General features: G+C 33.3%; 1 protein-coding gene across 2 annotated transcripts; it reads right to left on the minus strand.

The window, feature by feature from the left end:
- Positions 1-215: 215 nt before the first annotated feature.
- On the minus strand, positions 216-13,672 carry LOC134275148 (uncharacterized). 2 transcript variants are annotated; one of them, XM_062757388.1, is made up of 3 exons: positions 13,394-13,672; positions 648-735; positions 216-479 (listed from the first exon to the last, which is right to left on the minus strand). In XM_062757388.1, exons 1-3 carry the CDS (start codon positions 13,641-13,643, stop codon positions 248-250), a joined length of 570 nt encoding a protein of 189 aa, XP_062613372.1. In that variant the 5' UTR covers positions 13,644-13,672; the 3' UTR covers positions 216-247. The 2 variants fall into 2 exon arrangements, with proteins under 2 accessions (XP_062613372.1, XP_062613370.1); XM_062757386.1 differs by having other exon boundaries at positions 648-759.
- Positions 13,673-18,272: the final 4,600 nt, after the last annotated feature.

An 18,272-nucleotide genomic window follows, 5' to 3' on the forward strand; every position in this document is an offset into this window, starting at 1 on the left:
GAAAAAGGAGTGGGGCTTGTAAAAAAAAAAATCCGCTTTAAAATATAAATTTCATGTGCCAATAACTGTCATCACATAGTTTTGATCGAGGCATGAAATTAAGTAATCTCCAGATACATGTACTTTCAAATTGGTATTTTCATTTTCGTAAAGGTGGCTAATAATAGCATTGTAATCTTCATGTACAACAGAGAAAAATACTTGGTATGTAAATGTGCATGAAATCTTTTTTATTGCTTTAAATATTTTATTTAATTTTCATGGGTGCTCTGGTTTGCAAACATTGAAGGATGAAGGACATCCGGTCCCTGCGATCTAGTATATCTACGGTCACATAAGGGATGGCCAAACTGTCGTACAGTCTTTTTAAGTAGGTTGTATACGTGTGTAGTTCCTCCAATGTCGACACCAGTCTCACCTTGTCATCCGAGATGCACTCAGGCTGAGGTTCAATAAGGAAAATCACAGACGACTGTAACCTAAATAAGATTGGGAAACAACAAAATTAATCTAATTCATTTTTTTTAATTTCCAAGTAAGCTTCCAGAGTGTGTAATTTCTTGCATAGGGATGGAACACTTTTTCAGATGATCACCCGAGAGTAAACTTTTCAATAGGATGAACAAATCAAGCTAAATATATACTACCTCTCTATCATCTGTTGGAGTCCTTTTGTGTGTTTGATTCTCTCCAAGGCCTCAGGTCCAAGGTACATCTCCGTGTATGCCATTGGATCTAGACACCGGTCACAAAGAAAATCTAAATACAGAACCCAATAAATTTCTGATTACAGATTTGAGTCAAAATATATGGAAATTAAAGGTACTGTGAGCAATGAGCTCACTAAATGATAACCCCACCTCCCATATGATTATAATGGCAAAGTTCATGTTTTGCTCTGGAAGACCTGAAAATGAAGTGCCGAGTAAGTCAGATTAAAAGTAAAATAGGAGTTGCACAATGGCATTATGTAATAAAGAATCTGAAAGTATCATTAAATGCATTAAAAGGTGTACATGTAGGCGGAGATGAGGATAAGAGATGGGCACCCTTCAATATTATTGATAAAATGACAATGTCAGTATTTTCCTATGGAAAGTAAAGTTCTTGACAACGTTGATAATTACTGACAAACATTAAAGCTGACATGAACTCTTAACAAGAGGCCCACGGGCCTTATAGGTCACCTGAGTATCGTGTAACAACTTTCAAACAATTAAAATTGGTTCATGTTTTAAACCAAAGGCCATGAAATTTACAATTCACAATTTTGTCATAATTATAAACTTAGCATGCTTACTCTATTTACTTAATACCCAGAAGTAGATCAGAGTAACAAAGAGAAAATGCACTTCCACTTCATAACCAGTTGTGCACCTCACCCCAAAGGAACCACTGACCCAGGGGCAACATATTTCAAAATTTTGCAAATTTTATCATAAAAGGTTGATTAAAACTAAAGAGCAGATTTCAAAGCATTAATTTATTTTCAGACTATGTAACCCCCCCCCCCCCCCGACCCAGGGGGCATAAAAAATAATCATTTTGCACCTTTCTTCATCATAAATATATATATATACTTGGATCATTGGCATAAAACCCAGGATCAAAGGAAAAGATTTTCAAAGAGTTAATGCATTTTCACTATATAATCAATAGAGCCCCGCCCTAAGACCAGAACCCCTGACCCTGGGGCCATAAAATTCACAATTTTGGAAGTGGCACTCTTGCTCATCATAACTATTGGCTTAGTTTTTTTATTTAATACCCAGAAGCAGAGAGGAAGATTTTCAAAGAATAAATGTATTTTCACCATATAATCAATAGAGCCCCGCCCTAACACCAAAACCCCAGACCCTGGGGCCATAAAATTCACAATTTTGGAAGTGGCACTCTTGCTCATCATAACTATTGGCTTAGTTTGTTTATTTAATACCCAGAAGCAGAGAAGAAGATTTTCAAAGAATAAATGTATTTTCACCATATAATCAATAGAGCCCCGCCCTAACACCAAAACCCCTGACCCTGGGGCCATAAAATTCACAATTTTGGAAGAAGCACTCTTTCTCATCATAACTATGTACTTAGTTAGTTTGTTTAATACCCAGCTTCAAAGAATTAATGCATTTTCACTATATGATCAATAGAGCCCCGCCCTAACACCAGAACCCCTGACCCTGGGGCCATAAAATTCACAATTTTGGAAGTGGCACTCTTGCTCATCATAACTATGTACTTAGTTAGTTTATTTAATACATAGAAGCAGAGAAGATTTACAAAGAATAAATGCATTTCACCATATGATCAATAGAGTCCCACCTTAACACCAGAACCCCTGACCCTGGGTCGCGAATACGCACCGAACGCAGTGATAAAGATATTTACCTGAATACTGCTATCGTTACAGGGATGTGCACATGTCGAAAGAAATATCGTATTTTACTTTTATTGAAATTTTAAGTCATGTAATCCATTGCTAACTGAACAGTAAAAAAATGTCACCACATAGCACATGGACACACGTGGTCCACGACCATCAGTCTATTTGGTCAGGGGAAATTTAAAAGGTGGAATGCTTTATACTGGTATTTTGGTTGATTGAAAAAATGGAAATAATTTTTTTTCAAAAATAAATATTACTCTTGTCTGTATATGTAAATGTAAACAAAATTTATAAACATGGCTTAACTACATTAAATTTATTTTATAGCATGCAGCATTACGAATCATTCATCCTTTGACGAGATTCTCTCGTGAAAAAAGGGGGGGGGGTGGTAATAAAAAATGCATAACACTCTCTGAAAAAGATCGGATTTCATTAGGATCAAATATTTTTATTGTAAATACTGTGTATTGGCTTTATTTTTTTAAAATATAGACCTAATATAACTTGATTTAAACTTTTTTTATACACAATAAACGAGTTGGATTCTGTGGTACATGAATGATCAAAATAGAAGTCATTGGCGGATCCAGAGGTGGGGTGGGGTTCCAGGGATTGGAACCCCCCTTATTTTTGTACACACATACAGAGAGAGAGAGAGAAAAAAATGTTTTTTTTAGTAATATAGAATATAGATATTTATACGCCTAATGATTTGAAGAAATAAAAAAATCTCTGTCCTTTCTGTTCGCCAGATCTGTAGATTTTCGCGGATTTGCTTTCCTCCGTGTACCTCCAATCATTTTTCAATCATTTATTTGAATCTCTTCACCATTTTACAACAGTATACAGAGACCACAAAAATATATAGGTAATTCTATACATAACTGTAGATCTATAAAGCATGCGTGAATAAGAAACTAAACAAAAAAAGTGTACGTTGCTAGAAATGTGATGTATGGGAATTTAGGCCGGGGGCATATTTTATTTTTTTCTTTATATTCGAGCACAATTTTCTCAGAAAACAGTGTTTATTGTTATTCATAATGTGTTTAAAATTAATTACATTCTGAAATTTTATGCTTTTCTCTGTTAAGCATAGCATTCTTTCTGAAAGTAGCGAGCTGCACTTTAGTATGTAATGAAACTCATCTCCGGGTTCTTTTAAATTACATGTACAATGGGGACAAATTCTATCTTGTCTTGGTAACCCTGGCTAAGGGCCCCAACCGGACCGCCCACAAGTAACATGCAAGGAAGATTCCAGCGAACTTTAGCTATACCATTTTTGGACCATCTTCAGAAGTAACTAACTTTTAGAAGTATGCAGGGAATGTTTTTTTGTATGTGTTAAAGAACGTACAGATGTACACATAAAATTTTGTATTCTGGTTAAATGCAAAACAACTGCAGACTATAATATAGAATGTTCTTTAGAACTAGATAGACAATTTTCAGTTATACCTTATAAAGCCGCTATAATTATACTTTAGCCCCCTCCCTCCTCACTTTCAGTCGCGCAAATACCAAACTAGAGGTACTGTGAGCGATGAGCTCACTAAATGATACCCCCCGCCTTCCATATGGTTATAACTGGTGAAAAAGTCCATGTTTTCCTGTGGCCGGGAAACCCAAAATATGCGTCGGATCAAAAAGTAAAATAGGAGGTGCACAATGGCAATATGTAATAAAGATTCTGTGAAAGTTGCATCAAATTTCATTCAGTGGTATGAGAGGAGTTGCGGATAAGAGATGGGTACCCCAAAGCGTAACAGACGGACGGACGGACAGACGGACGGACGGACGGACGGACGGACAGACGTACAGACGGACGGAATTAACGATCACTATATACCCTCCCGCTTTTCAAGCGGGGGGTATAATAACTTCGCTTTTCCACTTGTGATATTTTCCCTGGCCAAAACCTGATCAGCACGAACTAAGTGTTTCGATGTGCTAGGCTGTACGGAGTAGTAACAGAGTAAGTTGTTTACTTTTGAGTTTTCATGGAGTTTATTTCTTTTTTGTGATGCATGTTTCAGTAAATGGAATTCAGGGTGTATATCACTTGACTTGTGCACATCTTCGAACCGATGCAGTGATCTTATTACCAGGTACGGGTACGTTTACAGCGTTCGACGCGTTTTCTCGACATGCATCAAAGTCTGCATAAAACCTGCAAATCAAAGACGCTGATTGTTTTGTTCCATTCAAACTAGAGGTACTGTGAGCAATGAGCTCACTAAATGATACCCCCGCCTCCCATAATATCCATGTGTTGCTATATATTGTTTTACGATAATGTGTAAAGAGGAATAACTCGTCCTATGAAATGATCCAAAAGCTTCTATAGGTAAACATGTAATGGCAATGTCCATGTTTTGCTATGGAAAACCTAACATACGTGTCGAATAAAAAAGTAAAATAGGAGGTGCACAATGGCAATGTATAATAAAGATTCTGTGAAAGTTTCATTAAATTTCACTCAGTAGTATAAGAGGAGTTGCGGATAAGAGATAAAGCGTAACAGACGGACGGACGTACAGACGGACGGTGTCGCATAATATTTGGTCCGCCTCGTTTAAAGGTCCGGCCGGACCTAATACGATAACATATTAGGTCCGCCTGGCTCTATAAGAAAAGGTCCGCCCTCGGCCTATTGTATACAAATTGTATGCCTGTGTTCATTCGATATTAATTGAAAAACTATTGTTTTAAAATTAATTGAGGATATAAAGTCGTATTAATCTCCCAGAGAATGTAGTAAACAATAAATAATTTATTTATTAAAGAAATGTATAGATTTATTGATCGAGTTTCCTGTCGAGAAGATGGGACATGCTTATTTTGTCGTTTAAATACACTGGTATCAACATTATCATATAAAAAAAAATATCAAGAATACAAATGTACAAACATTTACCTTCACCGCCTGTTTACTGGCAGATTAATCAGTAAAACATTGAACAGATGAATGTTCGTAAGTCCAACACGAATCATTTAGTTGCACTCTCTTTCCAATAAGTACATGATAAACGTCCGACTTCCACTCGCAAAAAAAATTCACATCATTCAAAATTATTTCTTTATATAATTAATTTTAAAAAATCTGTCATTCTTTACGTTTAATATTGTTGTCATTAATACATGTAAGTGGGGGGTCACTGTGACAGGGGCTTATGGCACGGTGTACTACCCTACACCCGTTATTGTAAAAACAACATGCCTGCGGATTGGGCAGTTGGGGGTTAGTCTATAATTGTCTCGTTTTAGAAAACCTAAAGTACAATATCCCCTGTGTTTTTAAAAGTTAGCACTGTTTCTTACCTATTCAAAGGCTAATAATTATATCTACTAGATCTCTACATTTCATTTCCTGAATTTTGCATTGCATTTTCCGACAATTTTTGTTATTATTTCGGAATCCGACATTTTTATTTTCATTTCGTACAGTATTTTTTTTTCTCACATTTTCGGATTTTTTTAAAGATACCTTTATGGCACTTTAAGGTAAACATATATAACAAAGATGGAAATAGATTTTTAACAGGGTATTGTATATATATGTATTATATAATATCATTTATGACGGAAGTATGATTTTTTTTTCATTGCCGAAAAAATACAGACATGAATTTGACAAATGTCGGTGGTGAAAACTATTAAAATGTAAAAACTGTAGGAAATGAATTTTTTTTTTTTTTGAAAATTCCGGAATGAAATGCGGCCCATAAAATATTACTCCAGGTCAAGGTAAATGTGCATTAATTGGCGAAATCAAACTAAAGTCGATAGATTGCTGGATTTTTTCACATTTTTGGATTTTTTAAAAGATACCTTTATGGCACTTTAAGGTTAACATATATAACAAAGATGGAAATAGATTTTTAATAGGGTATTGCATATATATAAATGTATTATATAATATTATTTATGACGGAAGTATGATTTTTTTTTCATTGCCGAAAAAATATTGACATGAATTTGACAAATGTCGGTGGTGAAAACTTTTGAAATGTAAAAACTGTCGGAAATGAATTTTTTTTTTTTGAAAATTCCGGAATGAAATGCGGCCCATAAAATATTACTCCAGGTCAAGGTAATGTGCATTAATTGGCGAAATCAAACTAAAGTCGATAGATTGCTGGATTTATAAATGCCTTTATTATTCATATTTAATATACATGTGGCTCTTATAAAATTTATGTGCATTAATCAAAAATTTCCCTATAAAACATGAAGATATCTGAAATACAGAGGGCGGACCTTTTCTGATAACTGCGTTTTAAGGTCCGCCCTGTCTTCTTCTCTAGTTTTTTTCAGCTACGAAAATAAAACCTGTCCAAAATTTCCCTACAAACATGATGATATCTGAAATACAGAGGGCGGACCTTTTCTGATAACTGCGTTTTAAGGTCCGCCCTGTCTCTTTCTCTAGTTTTTTAAGCTACGAAAATCAACCCAGTTCAAAAATTTCCCTACAAACATGATGATATCTGAAATACAGAGGGCGGACCTTTTCTGATAACTGCGTTTTAAGGTCCGCCCTGTCTCTTTCTCTAGTTTTTTAAGCTACGAAAATCAACCCAGTTCAAAAATTTCCCTACAAACATGATGATATCTGAAATACAGAGGGCGGACCTTTTCTGATAACTGCGTTTTAAGGTCCGCCCTGTCTCTTTCTCTAGTTTTTTAAGCTACGAAAATCAACCCAGTTCAAAAATTTCCCTACAAACATGATGATATCTGAAATACAGAGGGCGGACCTTTTCTGATAACTGCGTTTTAAGGTCCGCCCTGTCTCTTTCTCTAGTTTTTTAAGCTACGAAAATCAACCCAGTTCAAAAATTTCCCTACAAACATGATGATATCTGAAATACAGAGGGCGGACCTTTTCTGATAACTGCGTTTTAAGGTCCGCCCTGTCTCTTTCTCTAGTTTTTTAAGCTACGAAAATCAACCCAGTTCAAAAATTTCCCTACAAACATGATGATATCTGAAATACAGAGGGCGGACCTTTTCTGATAACTGCGTTTTAAGGTCCGCCCTGTCTCTTTCTCTAGTTTTTTAAGCTACGAAAATCAACCCAGTTCAAAAATTTCCCTACAAACATGATGATATCTGAAATACAGAGGGCGGACCTTTTCTGATAACTGCGTTTTAAGGTCCGCCCTGTCTCTTTCTCTAGTTTTTTAAGCTACGAAAATAAACCCTGTTAAAAAATTTCCCTATAAAACATGAAGATATCTGAAATACAGAGGGCGGACCTTTTCTGATAACTGCGTTTTAAGGTCCGCCCTGTCTCTTTCTCTTGTTTTTTAAGCTACGAAAATAAACCATATCCAAAAATTACCCTCTAAAACATAAAGATATTTGAAATAAAGAGGGCGGACCTTTTCTGATAACTGCGTTTTAAGGTCCGCCCTGTCTCTTTCTCTAGTTTTTTAAGCTAAGAAAATAAACCCTGTTAAAAAATTTCCCTATAAAACATGAAGATATCTGAAATACAGAGGGCGGACCTTTTCTGATAACTGCGTTTTAAGGTCCGCCCTGTCTCTTTCTCTAGTTTTTTTCAGCTACGAAAATAAAACCTGTCCAAAATTACCCTAGAAAACATGAAGATATCTGAAATACAGAGGGCGGACCTTTCTGATAACTGCGTTTTAAGGTCTGTCCTGTCTCTTTCTCTATTTTTTAAGCTACAAAAATCAACCCTGTTCAAAAATTTCCCTCTAAAACATAAAGATATCTGAAATACAGAGGGCTTGCCTTTTCTGATAACTTCGCTATAAGGTCCACCCTGTCCCTGTCTCTAGGTTTTTGAGCTTCAAAAATAAATCCTGTTCAAAAATTATCATAAATGACATGAAGATATCTGAAATACAGAAGGCGGAACTTTTCTGATAACTGCGTTTTAAGGTCTGCCCTCTTTCTTTCTCTAGTTTTTTAAGCTACGAAAATAAACTCTGCCCAGAATTTACCCTATAAAACATGATGATATCTGAAATACAGAGGGCGGACCTTTTCTGATAACTGCGTTTTAAGGTCCGCCCTGTTTCTTTCTCTAGTTTTTTAAGCTACGAAAATAGAAAATTTGTCCTTTATGACATACAGATATCTGAAATACCTTATAGGGATATGCTGCGCTTTAAGGTCCGTCATTTCCCTTTCTCTGATTCTTAATTGCGATACGAAAATAACCCCTGAATAAAATTTCCTTTGCAAAGACCAAAGACCACCTTTATCCAAAATTATCTAATATCTAAATAAAATTATTCAAAAGTTGTTTTTTCTGGTTAAGAGTGATCTTTGACAATAGTTTGTCAGCGTTAGGTGGATACCTGAATATTCATTATATACCGGGGGGTATTCCATACAAACTGGATATATTTTATATTGGTCATATGAGGGAACTATTAACATTGGCATATCATTATTGTGTGATTTGGTTTTATGCATATATAAACTAAGATTTTATGACAAAATTTAGGTTAAGCAATGTAATTAAAAAAATCACTAGTACTGTAAGCTATCAAATGCCTATCAAATGCGCTATGACTATTTCTGGGTACTGTTGCGGGGTGGGGTGAGGTTGGGGGAGGGTCGTCTGCAGAGATTCAAAATTTAAAAATACTTGATACACAATATATGAAGAGAGTGATGCAATGCTGGATCCAACTGTAAACACATGTATGCTTTATTTTTTTTCTTCTATTTTTGAGTATATGGACAAAAACTTATAAAAACTTTTTCCCTCAGGCTTATTCTTTTCATACAGGTGTGAGATAAATAATTACAAACAACTTTTCACAGAAACCTTCAAGTCGGTTATAATAGAAAAAAAATTTCGGTTACAATTGAAAATAATTTACAGTTACGGTTAACCGCTCTTGCAATACAAGATTATCCCGCATTCTGCAACAGTCATAATAAAAAGTGTAATAATTTCTATTTTTCTTTATATTTATATGTATTATGCTAATCGATATGACAAGGATGAGGAGTACATGTATTTGTATAAGAATAAATTAGATCCAAGCAGCTTATCTATAATTCTGGGGCCCGTTTTACAAAAAAAAAAAACAAAAAAAAAACAAACAAACAAACAAACAAACAAACTTAGACCTTCCAATCTGCTCATAACTTTTGATAATTGTTTTAATCTTTTAAAAAAGAATTTAACACGATATTTTCATGCAGCTATTTCAAAAAGAATCATTAATTATATAAAAGTATACAATCAGCTTAAGTTTTTGGTCTGAGTCGTAAGTTCTTTTGTAAAACAATCCCCTGGTGTATATATATGTTTTCCATATAGAGTGAGCTGCTTTAGTCTTTAACTGAACATTACAATCATTTATTACATACTTAGTAATAAATACAGTTTTTTTGCATATGCGATATAGCTGACGTCACAATAGCCGTATCAGCCCTGCTGATACCCTATATCAGCCCTGCAAATCCATATCAGCCCTGCAGGGCTGATACGGCTATTGTGACGTCAATATCACACCCTTAGTAAATTAAACCACAAAAACAGTACTTGTGATCATACACAAATTTTGGTGGGTTCATATTCTCTTAATTTTAACTTTTTGTACGTAGAAAAGGAATTTTGAAAAAATCATTAAACACAGTTTTGATATAAAAATTCTGTATAATACATCTGTACATGAAGCACCAAGTCTAGTTAACAGACTACAAATAATGAGCATGCAATTTTTTCCTCACATTTAATGTTCGCTAAATTAAAAGCCAAATACTGCCCCGAACTTATGTCTAAGACATTTTATTTACTAAACAGTCTATAATTTATTCTTTAAAATTTTCTATTACCGAAATTAAAATTAATTATGTTTTATATTTAGATATTTAAAACAATGACCGATTCTTCTCGACTCGGAATTTAAATATCAGACACAATTTTAATCCAATTAGTTTGAATTTAACTAATAGAAACGTGGGGATATTTAAATTCAATATCGGTGAAAATTTTAATTTGAGTATAAATATTTAATTTCATGTAAATATACGCTTAATCTACTATTTTTAATTTTTAACTCAGATACGCCATATTTAGCTTTAAATATTCAAATAAAGGCTAAAATATGATTATAATTATTATAAATGTCGCAGTTTTGAAGTGTACGCATGAATATTTTGTTCCTTAGCATGATTTATTACAAATTATTAGAAATTTAAATTGATATGTAAAGCTAACACATGACCATAAGGTTCACCGACCATTGAATGACAGCGCCATCTGCCGCGGGCTCTACCTGTGGATACCTGTCAGGTAAACAAATACGTCACACCCCCATTGTTTTATAAGCCATACACACCGACAGATTTCACACCTTTAATCGTATACTAATTCACACAAAGCAAATTCTAAGGAAAAACAAACACTTGCGTAATAATTGTGGCGTTGTTTTTTAAGAAATCATGGTCCTAAACGGCATTGCTTAAAGCACACTTAACGAGTAGATTCTTGTCTAGAGATACATGTATGTTGTACAAAAAATAAAACACAACAGTGTAAATCCTTCTTATCATATAGTATAAACTAACTTTCTTTAATTTTATATGTTAAAGTCAAGATTAAAACATTTTGCACCACCCGGACCTCAAAACGTAGGGGGACCTTTTCTTATACGGGCCGGACCTTTTCTTATAAAAGGCGGACCAAATATGTTATCGTATTAGGTCCGGCCGGACCTTTAAACGAGGCGGACCAAATATTATGCGACAACGGACAGACGGAAGGACGGAAATCCCGATCACTATATACCCTCCCACTTTTCAAGCGGGGGATATAATGATAATAATTTCAAAGTGTGTTTACGGATTTTAGTACTTTTTATTTCATGTTTATTCTGCATAAATTGGCGCAGTGTAAAAATGCGTACTCGTGCAACTAAATCTTTCTTTCAAACTTGCATTTTCTTTTTTTTTTTTTTTATTTTAATTACATTTGATTCAAATCAGTAATTATTCAGAAATATGATTATTATGTTGTTTCTTGTGGTTTTAAAATGTTTTTATCAACCTATGTGTTCTCAAATGTTTTACCATCAGAGATGTGCACGAGTCGATAGCCAAGCCAAAAAATCATTCAAGTGTAACGAAGGCATTGGGGTATATATCGTTACAATAAGACAAGGTATCTGAAAGAAATATGGCGGAATAGGCTATAGTTGGTATGAAACAAGTCGTACATAGATGAAAAAGTTGCGTTTTTAAGAATTCATGTCAGCTTTAACAAAATATATGAAACTATTATTTTCATTAAATTCAAGTTTCATTTTTTAAATATGCAAGTTTTCAACAGGAAGAAAGCACAAAAAGTTATATTTTTATCAGATACAAAACACACACACACACACACACCCTCACACACACACACACACACACACACTCATACCCGAACATTAAAACAAAAATTGTTGACGTTACTCGACGTCAAAGACTAATTACAAACACATGTAACTTTTCTCAACATAGTCATCGTTTAACTCAATACATTTCTTATGTCGTTTTAACCAGGCTTAAAAATGTGCACAAAATGTTCAGGTTTCATTCATAGAATAATATTTAACAATGCCTGTCTCATATCCTGCTATCACCCAACCTCTGTCCGTGTAAAGACGATTTCATTTAAGGAAATACAGCAAAGTCGTGATCACGTTACGAAATTCATTTTTTTACAGCACTGCAATCTCGGAATGATGGTTTTCATTCACGCATGTCATCCTGTAAACTGTTCTTTCAGTCTGAAATATTATATGCCACTTAAATACTAGTAAACGACTTCTTTTACTTTGTACTTTGTTTACGGAATGTATTGGTCTCTGTAGGTATTTTCCCGATGTTTACGCAGAATTTTATCACTGTTCACATCCCGTGAGGATCCGGGTTGGAATAGGTCCTCAGTACCCCCTTGCTTGTCGTAAAAGGCGACTAAATGGGGCGGTCCTTCGGATGAGACCGTATAAACCGAGGCCCCGTGTCACAGCAGGTGTGGCACGATAAAGACCCCTCCCTGCTCAATGGCCCTGAGTGCCGAGCATAGGCCCAAATTTGCAGCCCTTCACCGGCAATGGTGACGTCTCCATATCAGTTAAATATTCTGGAGAGGGACGTTAAACAGTATACAATCAATCAATCAATCACTGTTCACTGCGCGCATGCTCCACTTATTCCAAAAACGTTTCTTTTTTTTAACAAATCCGATCCTGTGTTATGTTCTACACTGTAACATTGATTGCTCAGCCATTTTGAAACCTTGAACGTTCCAATTTTGCAGGTTTGACGTGACAACTTCTGTCAACCTCAAAATTTGAATTTTTCCAGATTTCCCCACAATTTTATAAAATACAAATGAAATTTATAAAGTGGTAAATAAGTTTTTTAATTGAAATTTTGCGGTGCTCCGGGTCTCCATTTCAAGACTCATTATGAAGACATAATTATAATTAAACATTTGAAATTGAATAAAATTTTACTTATTTCAATTCACATTTAGTAAAGGATTAGAAATATGCCAATAATAAATATCAATGACACAACTTTTATTACATTTTAGCTTGTCCATGAACTTTACGGACAACCCTCGTGTGCTTCTGATCAAAAAGTAAAACAGGAGGTGCTCAATTGCACTATGTATAAAATATTCTGTAAAAGTCTAATTAAATTAATTTCATTTAATGATATAAGAGGAGTTGCGTATAAGAGATGGGTACCGCCTCGCCAGGTTTGAAATTTACTAACCAGGTATCATCCCATACCCTGTCACTAAAAGACTATGTAACTAATAATACCAGAGGTATTGAGTGAACTCAAAGCTTACAGTACCTCTAGTTTAACAGGGGTCTGCGTTTTCTGTTGAGGGGGTTCAAAGGTTATTTTTAGTTGTCCTTTACTCTTTTAAATTCAATAACCGCGAATTTCAGAAGAGTCGATCCGTACCCCCACCCTCTAGATCCACGCAAGCTTAGTCAAGCTACAAACCTCTTTTTCCAAGGAAGTTGTCCTTTTCAATTTTGATATTAGCTAAAAGAATTTCGGTGTTCAATTGTTCAAAAACTTGAGGATAACGCTCTGGATGAAAGTCCGTTCTTTGCCAGCCGTGTGTTTCTATGATTCGTCTGGCTGTTTCCTTTTCTACCCTTACCCCTGGGAGGTGGGGGCAGAGGTCCTGTATAATTGTAGTCTTGCCCGTGCTGTGCGCACCACTGATATAAACCCTAAGATGGTCCATATTCTCTTTCGGTTTTCATTTCAGTTCGTCGAAACACAGTTGATAATATAAATCAATATTTACGTATCATCGTTGAGGAATTGTTTAGTGCAGTCAATGACTTATAATTCAATAGACCAAAAAAATTGCTGAATAAAAATTGCATGCTCATTTAACACATTCAAACTTTAAACTTTACCTAGTGCGGCTAGCATGCATACATTTTCATTGTATCGTAATGCTATATTTGTAAAATGTGGTTTGATATAAATGTACCGGCACTAGTTATATCCTGTTAAATATCTATTTCCACCTACTCGGTAAACATTTAATTGACAAAAGGTACTTTCGAAAAAAAAGAAAAAAATCCGGAAAAAAAAATAAATGTCGGAATTGAAAATAAAAAATATGGAAAATAGAAACAAAAATTTCGGATGCAATGCAAAACTCTAAAAATGAAATGCGGCCCTCAAACCCATCCCATTCCAAGCTATATTTGCAAGTGTTGAACTTCCAAGGATAAACTATCTTGTTGCAGCCATCTGTTAAATATATTTTATGTGAAAGAAATCTGAATAAGCATATATCGAGTGCTTAATGTCGGCAGATTAGGATTTTATCTCAAAAATTTTTCCAAAACTACTAAATCTTGAGTAAGACCCCCCTCCGAGGAAAATAGAAAATGGGTTCTTGAATGAGATCCACCCCTCAATCCCTGCAATAAATAATTTTTTTAATGCACGGAAGGGGGGGGGGGGGGTCCACACCCTGGGAAAAAAATCCGCGCATGAAAGGTGCTGAAACGAAAAAGATCTCTCTCTTCTCAATGGCCCTAAGTGCCGGGTATAGGACAAAATCTGCAATACGTAACTTTGTCAACATGTCTTTTATTATAATAACTAGAAAATTTGATTTAAATAAAATCCATTCAGATTTTAATTAATTTAATTTGAATTCAATAAAATGCCATCCAACTTTTATTTCAAAACACAAAATAAGAACAATTTAAAATTTGCACACTAAATGCATTAAAAAAATGCAGAAAATGTGATTTAAATAAAATCCATTCAGATTTTAATTAATTTAATTTGAATTCAATAAACGCCCACCCAACTTTGATTTCAAAACAAAAATACGAAAAATTAAAGTTTGCACTGTAAATGCATTGCATTAAAGTGTAGTCAAATTCCTATTATCTTATCATCTCATTATCTTTATAAAGATAAGAAATATTAATTCTCTCACAAATTTAAAAAAAAACTTTTTCAGTCAAAGAGGAGTGATCAGAATGTTTTGCGCATGCCCTAACTAGTCCTTTGATAAAATCATCAATGAGAAATTTTGTCGGGAAAAACTCTTTATCATAATTGTTTGATTGTTAATTGAGATTTATATGAAAGAGAACAGTTAAAATGTGAATAAAATAGTTCGTCCAGTTTGTTATATTAACTTTTTTTGCAATTCACTAGATGAAATAAAAAAGTTTAGAAGGATATTTTTCATTCAATGACAACAAATTGAGTAAGTTTATTTTGATTGGCTTGGCAGTACAATGTATTACACTAAATTACAGCAGAGTGCAAATTAGTCGTTCGATAAAAAATTATCAGTACGTAACTTTGTCGAAAGAGTCCTCCGACATAAATGCTGGAGACTGTAAGTTGAGATTTGTATGAAAGAGAACAGTCATACTGTATATTCATTAGAAAATGAATAATTAAAAATATTTCATCCAGTCTTTATTTAAGAAAAAACTTTTTTTTTCAAAACACTAATTTAAAGGTACTTGGACACAGATTTGAAGTTAAATTTTTCGAATTATATAAAAAACAAATATTAATTAAAAATATTTCATTTAAAAGTTATTAAAACTTCAAAGTCGGGTTTATTGATACATCCTTGCAAAAAATTTTAATTTTTTTTCAAAACACTATAATAATTTAAAATCGAAAGCAAAACAAACACACAATATATTTTTACAATTCACGGTTAAATCTAAACATCAACAAAAAAACCAGCCTTGTTTACAAAAACTGTGTACATAACACGAGTGTGATCGATTTGAACACACGACTTACCTCGGAATGACGATACTTGTGAAGGTGTTTTGCTTTCTAACATTTCTACTCTGAATAAAATTATTTTTCTGAATTAAAGTTTTAATATTTCTCATTAATACACAACAAGATTGCCACTTTTTTGAAGGATTAAGAATAAAGTTAAAATATGTGAAAGTGCGAGGATGTGTCAATCAAACCCGCCAAAAAATTTGAAGTTTTAATAACTTTTGAATGAAATAAGATTTTTAATTAATTTTTGTGTGAAATGCTATTAAAATATATAATTAGTGATATTTTACAGAAAATATTAACTTCAAATCTGTGTCCAAGTACCTTTAAAATATCATATTTTTAATTCACTTACAAAAAAACCAACTAAGTTTATCATGATTAGATAATTTGTCTAATCTACAAGATGTAGCATTTTTTTGCAGAACAGTGCAGTTTGTTTTTGGCAAATGCTAACTGGTCATTTGATTTCGAAAAGAAAAAAAGATCAATACTTAACTCTGTCAACATGTCTTTTGTCATAATTGCTGGATTGTTAATTCAGATTCATATGAAAAAGAACAATTGTATATTAAGAAAAGTGATTTAAATAAAATTCATTCAGATTTTACTTAATTTAATTTGAATTCAAAAAAATCCCCACCAACTTTCTTTTTAAAATACAAATTAAGAAAAATTGAAAGTACCGGTAAAATGCATTGTAACTGCATTGCATTAAAGTCAAATTCCTACAATCTTCTTATCTTTAAAAAGATCAAATATATTAATTCTCTCACAAATAGAAATAAAACATTTATCAGTCACAGAGGATTTGATCATTTCTTCAGGATGTTTTGCGCATACCCAAACTAGTCCTTCGATAATATAATATCAATGCGTAACTTTGTCGAAGAAGCTCTTCGACATAAAGTTTTTGGATTATTAATTGAAATTTATATGAAAGAGAACAGTCATTAGTAAAATGTGAATAAATAGTTCATCCAGTTTGTTTGTTTTTACTTTTTTTTTCAATAAACTAAATGAAATAAAAAAGTTTTTAATGATATTTTTAATTCAATGACAACAAATTGACTCAGTTTATTTTGATTGGCTAGGCAGTACAATGTATTGCACTGAATTGCAGCAGAGTGCAGTATGGTGCAGTTAAACCTGTATTTTAACAAGCACAACTAGTCAAGGGTTTGGAAACATTCCCCACCATCCACCCTCCAAAGCCACCCTTTATATACAATTAACTCTTGCTGCTAAAAATTTGTTCCAAAATTTGCATAATGTAAGTTTCTTACAAAGTTCGATAATCAAATTATGCCCCTTTGAACAACGTAGACAAAACGATTATGCAAATGTTTAGGCAAAACTAAGGAATTACAAGCTTGCATACTATATAAGACAAGAGAGTCACTCACACATGTTTAGACTGGTCTTCCATGTAGAGTGAGTTTTTCTCACTAAACAAGTACTGCTAGCTGGCTATAAGCATGCAGTATTGAGAAGTGCCTTTGATTGTTCTACAATGGGCGCTTTGTTTGATTGAATCTCAAATTGCTCACTCGTCAGTCAGTCAGGCAGAAAAACTCTTGTTGATTTTAATGGTAAACTTCATAATGATACACCAAATATGTTTTAAGTAGACAGTACGTCAAGCAATTACAATGAGATGCATTGCAGCACTGCACTGATATTTATATTTACGAGAATCCTGTCTGACCCTATTTTTTTTTTTTTAAAGAAAATAAATACTAAAAACGTTTTTGTTTCAACTTCATTTTCAATTAAAAAAATCATGTAAAACAAAATTGGACTTATGAATCTTTGATTGACATAACATTGTAGTGCAGTGCAATATAAGTGTAGGTAAATTCTCATTCAGATAAGAAGCATTAATATGCTTGCAAATAAAAATAAAATTACTCACCAGTCAAAGCGGATTGTTCATTTCTTCAGAATGTTTTTCGCTTACCCAAATTAGTCATTCGATAAAAAATTATCAGTACATAACTTTGTCGAAAGTGTCCTCCGACATAAATGCTGAAGACTGTAAGTTGAGATTTGTACGAAAGAGAACACTCATACTGTATATTTATTAAAAAATGAATAATTAAAAATATTTCATCCAGTCTTTATTTAAGAAAAAAAAAATTTTTTTCAAAACACTACCGATAATTTAAAATTTCATATTTTTAATTCACTTACAAAAAAAACAACTAAGTTTATTATGAATAGATAATTTGTGAGGCACTACAAGATGTAGCATTTTTTTTTGCAGAACAGTGCAGTATATTTTTGGCAAATGCTAATTGGTCATTTGATTTCAAATAGAAAAAAGATCAATACTTAATTCTGTCAACATGTCTTTTGTTATAATTGCTGGATTGTTAATTCAGATGCATATGAAAAAGAACAATTGTATATCAAGAAAAGTGATTTAAATAAAATCCATTCAGATTTTACTTACTTTAATTTGAATTAAAAAAAAATCCCTTGCAACTTTTATTTCAAAACACAAATTAAGAAAAATTGAAAGTTTGCACTGTAAATGCATTGCATTAAAGTCAAATTCTTACAATCTTATTATCTTTAA

The sequence above is a fragment of the Saccostrea cucullata genome, unplaced genomic scaffold, assembly GCF_032062105.1.
Source record: "Saccostrea cucullata isolate Sc308-1 unplaced genomic scaffold, CSIRO_AGI_Scuc_v1 ctg6983, whole genome shotgun sequence".
NCBI lineage: Eukaryota > Metazoa > Mollusca > Bivalvia > Ostreida > Ostreidae > Saccostrea > Saccostrea cuccullata.

Coding starts and splice junctions, on each gene's coding strand:
- LOC134275148 (XM_062757386.1), bottom strand. CDS start 13,643: ATGGACCATCTTAGGGTTTATATCAGTGGTGCGCACAGCACGGGCAAG. Junction 760..13,393: donor CAACTTCCTTGGAAAAAGAG/GTTTGTAGCTTG, acceptor TTCTGTATTTAG/ATTTTCTTTGTGACCGGTGT. Junction 480..647: donor CTCCAACAGATGATAGAGAG/GTAGTATATATT, acceptor AATCTTATTTAG/GTTACAGTCGTCTGTGATTT.